Source organism: Camelina sativa, chromosome 15 (genome assembly GCF_000633955.1).
Source record: "Camelina sativa cultivar DH55 chromosome 15, Cs, whole genome shotgun sequence".
In the NCBI taxonomy this organism is placed as follows: domain Eukaryota; kingdom Viridiplantae; phylum Streptophyta; class Magnoliopsida; order Brassicales; family Brassicaceae; genus Camelina; species Camelina sativa.
The window spans coordinates 2,656,465-2,664,063 of NC_025699.1; the positions used below are offsets into that span (position 1 = coordinate 2,656,465).

The window sequence follows — 7,599 nt, forward strand, 5'->3', positions numbered from 1 at the left end:
AAAAAAAAAAAAAAAAAAAAAAAAAAAAAAAAAAAAAAAAAAAAAAAAAAAAAAAAAAAAAAAAAAAAACATAATCAAGAAACTTATCTAATTTTTTTAAAAGGCATTTTTAAAAGATTGACCTAAAATTTAGAACTTTAGAGAAAGAGAGAGGAAAAGGAGGTTGGCCGGTTCTGTTTTATTGGTAACTTGACAATTTGTTGGTAACTTGGTAGTCTTGGTTATGTAGACAAAAACAAAAACAAAAACAAAAAAAAAATACGTAAGAAAGATGAAATTTGTAGAGAGTGTTGACAACTATAATCCACAAACAAAAATACAATCACTTGTGACTTGTGCATTAAATTTCTTACGTGTTCCACCTTTTTTCAAAGCTATAACAAAAATACATAATACTATCGAAAAACTATTTAACAAACAAAAATAAATATGAAACTCGTCGCCCCACCGCTTCAACTCCAATATTGCTGCAATTGCAATTGCTGTATTGTTGTGTATGACCTGTATGTCGGCCAAAATATCGGGCAACTAATTCACCTTTATAGATTGAAAATCATATATTTTACTATTTTTTTGTCATTTCCTTTTTTCTTTGCTGATGTCTTTCTTCATTTATTAATGCTAACTTGGCAAGGTGGCATAGTTTACGTTTTCGGATTTGGATATGACCGATATTTCAATATATTTATACTTTTCTTTCCTTAAAAAGCTAAAAGATTTGAAAACTTATCTCTAGAAGAATAAAGCTTAATCCATTCAATATCATCACATGCGCAGAAGAATCATCCCCTAAGAAACTTGACTACCCGATTTTTGCGAGATATACCATTTTTGTTTCTTCTAAGATAAGCAAAATTGTTGTCTTCACTTTAAATTGAATTTGGCAGACTATGTTATTTCAATTTGATAATATGTCAGGTTATTATAATAACATAGTCAAGTTTGAAATATGTCAATTTAAATTAAATATGTCAATTTGATACTATGTCAGGTTACCACAATATGTCAAATTTGAACTATTATTTCAATCTGATAATATGTCAAGTTAATAAAATAGATAAATTTGTCAAAGTGACATGATATTTCCAAATTTGAAACAAAGATACATTCTCATCATATTTCTTTATTTTAACCACAGTTCGATGGGTTTTTTTTTTTTTTTCTCAATTGTTTCTTTATTTATTTCATAAGCCAGTACAACAAACCATACATAAGCCCAAAAGAAAGCCCAGTTAAATCTAAATGATCTAAAACTGCCACGAAGAAAATTGATGGATAAACATTGAACACACAAGACACGTGTTGCACAAAGGATGAGGTCAAAAACACGCGTGAAGAAGAGGAAGAAACAGGGGCTACCGCCGATCATCACTGCCGGTTGTTTTTTCGCCTGCAGAAAACTCTAAATCGCCGGAATTTCAGATAATCACAGACGCGATATGTAACTTCAGAGCTTCAAATCTTCGTCTTCAAGAACCAGTGAAAAATCGATTTTCAACAAAGCAGTCTAGATCTAGATTTATAGGCTTCCGCCATTAAAAAGACAAACATAGAATCGATGAAAACTCAATCGATCCATAAAACAAAACCGGAAAAATTCCGAGACAAAAGCTTGCTGAAATCGCCGAAGAGACGAACGGATAGCGGGCAAAAGCTGGCCATAGTCACAGAAAGTATCAACTCGCCAGAAAAACAACCAACGAATTGCTAGAGACAAAGCCGAATATCTTCACTATAGAAGCTGAAAGATACCAGAAGCAAAGCCAGCCACAGGTGCTAATTAGAGCCACCTATGCTAGAAGCAGAGCCGGCCAAAGATACTAATCAGAGCCACCTATGCCGGAAGAAAGCCGGCCGACATTGCTAAAAGAGCCAACGACGCCAGATAAAAGCCAACTATCCCACTATGAAAGCTAAAAGTGTTGGACAGAAGCCAGAAAACACCGGACAGCAAAACAAACATTCTCTCCCTCTAAAAGATTTTAGAGAGATAAGAGAGAGAGAGTTTTTGTACGAATTACAGTGACAGTTCGATGGGTTTATAACCTAATAAATTTTACCGAGACATTGTGTGTAATATAACCAAAAAATTATGGTATGGGACATCACAACAAAAAAACTCCCAGATTAAGAAAGGCCTAATTGGAGGGGATGGAATATATAAATAATAATATGATGATGGCAAGAAGTGAAGTGAATAATGACTTGGTGTACAAGACATCTTCCCATGGGTGTCGATACAGTGGCTGCTTTGGTCTCCTCTGGTCAAATGTGTGCCTGAAACCATTAATTCATACAATCCAAATCAACTTAAATCGCTTCAAGACCAAGATGTATGGATGATTTCGTTAATTTCTTGCTTAGCGAACATCCCACTTCCAGCTTGAATGTCCAACAAGAGAGATATAATGGCTCCATTGACACTGAGTACGAGGCTGTTGGGTTTAGAGAGTGTGGTGTATGTCTCTACTTGAACTGCGTATTCATGTACTTCAACTGCAGGGAAATTAGACTCTGCAAATTTCTGAAGCAGCTCCACTCTTTTGTTCAATGATGAAGGAGACACTGGCAGACCACCATAGCATTGCTGTTGCTAGAAGCAGTGCGTCACGGAGCAAAATGGCACATAAGGGAAAAGGGGTCAACTTTCCTTTTGTTTAGTTGTTCTTGAGGACAGGGTTCTCATTCTCAAGTAACCCAGCACGAGTCAGTCGGGACTGTAAAGCATACTTTCTTTGCAGGTCTCTTAGTTTCTCCATCAGTTCTTGGAATGTGGGTCTCAGCTTTGTATCGCTGCAGCGTGGGACAAACCAAAATAGAACCACAAAATAATGTCCCCATTAGCTGTGAAATCTATATAAATCAAGGAGAAACACAACAAGATATTCTTCTAGCGAGGCTAAGGCGATGTTCAATATGTTAATTACCTGTGCCAACAACTCTCCACTAATGAGATCCAAGCAGGATCAATGTCCTTTGGAATCTCCAGCCTCTGGTTCATGAACCCCACAGCTCCGATCACCTGCGGAGAATTCAAATATGCATCTCTTCGTAAACAAGAGGAAGTGCAGTGAGACTAAAAATGAAATTTTCTTGACAAGCAGAATAGTCATGCGATGGATATAGGACATCAAATTCGTAGAGATGTTGCAAAAATATTGTTTAAAGTAAGGCTATATATGTAGTTCACTTGTATTTTTTACAGATTACTGTAAGTACAATAATCCCTAGCTTCCTAACTAGTACAATTAGTTAACGGAAAGTACTGATGAATTTTTAACAGCGGTTACCCTGACACTAATCTTTTGACTCAAAGATTTTAGTTATTTTTCCAGCTCCATTGACAGAGCAAAACATGTTGTCTAAAAGTAAGTTATGCCCAAAAATGTGATTTCAAGGTACAATTTTCAGTTGAAGACACTTTCTTTTCACCATTCTATCGCTCATTGAAATACCTGCATCGAGTTGAGATTTTCCCATGGTATCTTCTCTGTGGCAAGTTCCCATAGTACTACTCCAAAGCTGTAAATGTCAGACCTGTCTCAAGAAATTAGATGAGCTAGTTAGCGATTGCGGCTAGAAAAATAGAAATCAAGGAATTAACCAACAGAATACAAGAATATACTTTTCATCAGCAGACTCATTTCGAAGAACTTCTGGTGCCATCCATTGAGGCTGCAAAACAGGTACAAGGCCAAACAAGATCATTGAGGGAAGCTGCCTATAAATCAGGATTCAAATCGAAAGAGTCCAGGTTAAGTACCGTTCCCTTTCCAGATTTGCTGGTTAGGTATGTCTGATGCTTGATACGCGAAAGACCAAAGTCGGCTACCTGTTAGAGATGTCACTGTAAGTCGACGACCTTCGTAGTTCCAGAGAGCATTCACACGTAAAGTGATAATTTTTATCTTCATTTCGTTTTAGAAAGCTATATAATCCGTTTGAAGATGGAAAGTTATTGTTCATCTCAATTACGGGATTGCAAGATGAAAGACCAAAATGTTACCTTAACGGTCCAATTCCTGTCTACCAGCAGATTGGACGACTTCAGATCACGATGTATGATGGGTGGACTACAACAGTGAAGATAATTCATACCGCGAGCCTGTGCGAAGAATCATGTAATACGCTGTATGAGATGTACGGTGACAGGTCAAATAGAGTGAACAAGAATGTTAACAAGAAAAATACAAAGAATTAATCCAATAGAGCAGCCCATACTTAGAAAATTGTTTACGTACAACTGTCAATGACCACAGAAACGGAAAAATAAGATGTCTAATGAACGTATACTTAATACTCACAATATCCAAGGCCATATTGATACGCCGCCTCCAATCAAGTTTTGATACACTCTTCTGTAGTAGACGGAAGAGACTTCCTCTGCAAATTGTAATTCAAATGATTAGGAACTATGGCTTAAAGGCCCAAAAACACAAAGAAAGTAAAGAGACGAGACTGAACCGTGGAACAAACTCAGACACTATACAGAGACGCTGAGGTGAAGTAACAGCTCCCATAAACAGCAGAACGTTAGGATGTCTAAGTCTTTTCATCAACGATACCTTCAAAAGTAAAACATGACCAATATATATATATAACCTGGAATTTTTGGATGTTGGTTCTACTAGAAAACCAATACAAATATTAATTGTCTTTCGGCAAAACTACATTCAGAGCAATCATTATGGACAAAAGATCAAAACCAGTACCTCTTGTCTAAAAGATTTTATGACCTCTTCTGAATATTCTTGTTTGGAGAACACTTTCACAGCTACATCCTGCGGTGACATTAGCAACTCTCAATAAGACAGATCTCTGAACTTGCAATTTTCTTTTTACCATGGAAGTGTGAATAAATCAACAGATGCAGATTCTACAATATCACCAGGAGCGAAAAACGTACAGATCCAAACCAGAGTCCATGATAGACAGTTCCACATGAACCTGTACAATGGAAAATTATTGAAGCATACTAGCAGAACAGAGACAGAACATCACATAAAATAGTAAAATATATGATGTTATAAAGAATGGATATGTCTAGCAAACATGATAATCTGTTTGTGAAATAAACTACCTTGTCCAATTTGTTCCCCAATTGTCAAATCATCCCATAAAACTTCATATTCCAAGCAATCACTATCTGTATTAATCTTATCCATAACACTCCTGCTAGTACTTCCGCAACTACTAACACTGCTTGTGCTGTTCCCATTTATAGAGGAAGACCACATAGTAAAAGCCTCGTCATCAGTAGGCTTATTACTGTCAAAGCCATAGCTTTCAGACTTAACACCAGCAGAGGGATTAATCTGGTGATACCTATTTTTCTCTTCTTCATCTTGTACCCAAGGCCATACAAAATGAGTAGACTTTCTTTTTGAACCTTCCTGCTCATTCCCTTTCCATGGCAGTGACAAGCCTTTCTTTATCATCCATTCTTCAGCTTTTGCGGTGAGAACCTTATGGATTGCATGCTTTCCATTACTCTCAACACTGGAATCTTTCAAGGGTTCTGAAGGTAACTTATTATCATCACATGTGAATACACCAAAAGGAGACTGGATAAAATCCCCTCTCGGTGTGCTAGCACCACTTGAAGCTGCATCTTCCCTATGGTCAGCGAAAGTAGCACCGAAGACACCATGGTCTGAATAATGACTATCCCCACTGCCACCCTCGGAAAGTGTGGCACTATTATCGCCTGCTCGCATTTTCGACCTGACCTTGTTGCTCACCTTGGATGCCTGCAATTTTTACACTAGTAAAAAAATATGCAACAGCAAGATAAAAAGGTCAGAATATGCAACCTAGAATTGAACTAACCAAATTTGATATCTTTGATGCTATAGCAACTTGTATAGGCTGATCAGAGTTAAAACCAAGTTTCGATATAACAGCTCTTTTGGAATCCAAACCAAGTTTAGAGGCAAAACTACTCCTTGGAGGAATAGAACTCGTTTCTTCTTCTTCTTCTTCTTCTTCTTCTTCTTCTGCCTTCAGTTTAGCCAAAGAGATTCTCGAGTTCAAATACGGTGCTATGTCACTTGTGATAGAAATGATCCCAATAATAGAGCCGTTATCATCATAGAAGGGTGAACACGTAGTAACAGCCGAAAAGATCTCCCCTGATTTGCTCTTGACAGGAAACTCGCCAGTCCAGCTCTCCCCATTGACACAACGTCGAGCAATATTCATCGCAAAGCCAGCATCATGATCATCTACGATAACATGAAGTGGATTCTTCCCAACTACTTCCGCCGCAGAGTACCCATAAAGCTTTTCCGACATGGCATTCCTGGAAACAAATCATGCCATCGAATAGCAATCTGAGAACAAAGCACTAGTACAAATGAACAATGCAACCTATAATACAAAGAGTCTACCCATGAAAGTGAAACCATATCACTGACTGACTATACAATTCCGAAGTTCAGGCATCAACAAAATAAGAGGAAGCCTTAACTACTTACCAAAAGATAATTCGCGTATTTAGATCTAAGACATGAACAGATTGAGCCATGGACTGCAAAATATTCAAATACTGTTCATTACTGAACTTCCCTGCCGATGGTTCTTTGCCACCACCAACTCCAGCTCTGGAACTCATCGAACCCTGGATACGTCGTTTCTCCTTCCGCGACGGCTGACCCGGCAACATAAGACGCGACGGCTGCCTAAGCCCCGTGAGCCTAGACATCTCATGCTTTAGATGGTCCTGACTTTGCTCTAGCTCTAGCATCTTTTTCAGCAGCTCTTCCACAGGTGGAGTCTCCATTATTGCGGTCAGAAAACGGAAACCCTTACTACACCAGACCACCGGAATCAAAACTCTACCCTCTGAAATCAGAATTGAATCGGGGAATCGCGCGAGTTGAATCGGACCTTGAAGTGTGCTTAAACCATGGTGGTCAAAACTAAAAAAGTAGGGATTTGATTTGATTTGACTAAGGAGAGAGTGAGTGATGAATGATGATGACACTGTCTCTCTCTCCCTCCCTAACAAAGATACAACAATGTTCCTCTCTCTCGGGAATGAAATTTTAAGAAAAGTTGACCATCCAGAAACAACTACTAATACTAGCTAGTGTACTACTGTACACATAAGAAAGATACTACTGTATTCTACATCCTTCTAGTGTATATTGTTTGTTTATTACCCCCTCTAAAACCGTAGGGCCTGTTCGTTTGCACAGAAAGTTGTTTGTTTACCTGTCCCTAACTAGCGATCAGTCGTAGCGATTGTCGCTAGCGATCAGCAACCGTAATTTTCAGTCGTTAAAATTTTCAGCGACTGTCGCCAACGATCAGCGATCAGTCGCTGAAACTAGTCGCTGGATCCAGCGACAGACAAACGAACAACATAGTGATCAAGGAAAATAATAAAAAAAACAAATTTTTAAATTAAATATGATCAAAATTAAAATTAATTATATAAAAATATAACTACGTATCTTATTATATAAAGTAGAGTTTTGAAAGTTAGCCATTAACAAGATTTTGACATGTGTCCAGTTATCAATCTCTGATTTTAACATGTGTAACTTGATTACAACAAAAAACAAAAATTTTGTTTAAAAAAATATTAATAATATA

General features: G+C 37.5%; 1 protein-coding gene across 2 annotated transcripts; it reads right to left on the reverse strand.

Moving 5' to 3' along the window:
• Positions 1,233–7,148, reverse strand: LOC104744833 (serine/threonine-protein kinase STY17-like). 2 transcript variants are annotated; one of them, XM_010465939.2, is made up of 14 exons: positions 6,477–7,148; positions 5,830–6,301; positions 5,326–5,750; positions 5,081–5,208; positions 4,907–4,947; positions 4,713–4,781; positions 4,465–4,565; positions 4,305–4,383; positions 4,007–4,105; positions 3,764–3,832; positions 3,626–3,675; positions 3,456–3,537; positions 2,928–3,022; positions 1,233–2,793 (listed from the first exon to the last, which is right to left on the reverse strand). In XM_010465939.2, exons 1-14 carry the CDS (start codon positions 6,779–6,781, stop codon positions 2,658–2,660), a joined length of 2,151 nt encoding a protein of 716 aa, XP_010464241.1. In that variant the 5' UTR covers positions 6,782–7,148; the 3' UTR covers positions 1,233–2,657. The 2 variants fall into 2 exon arrangements, with proteins under 2 accessions (XP_010464241.1, XP_010464240.1); XM_010465938.2 differs by having other exon boundaries at positions 5,081–5,750.

What these genes read in the sequence shown, in the direction of transcription:
- LOC104744833 (XM_010465938.2), bottom strand. Translation starts at nt 6,781, where the DNA reads ATGGAGACTCCACCTGTGGAAGAGCTGCTGAAAAAGATGCTAGAGCTA. An exon ending in CATCAAAGATATCAAATTTG is followed by an intron (nt 5,751 to 5,829) that starts GTTAGTTCAATT and finishes TAAAAATTGCAG; the next exon opens with GCATCCAAGGTGAGCAACAA. An exon ending in TCAATATGGCCTTGGATATT is followed by an intron (nt 4,106 to 4,304) that starts GTGAGTATTAAG and finishes TTCTTCGCACAG; the next exon opens with GCTCGCGGTATGAATTATCT.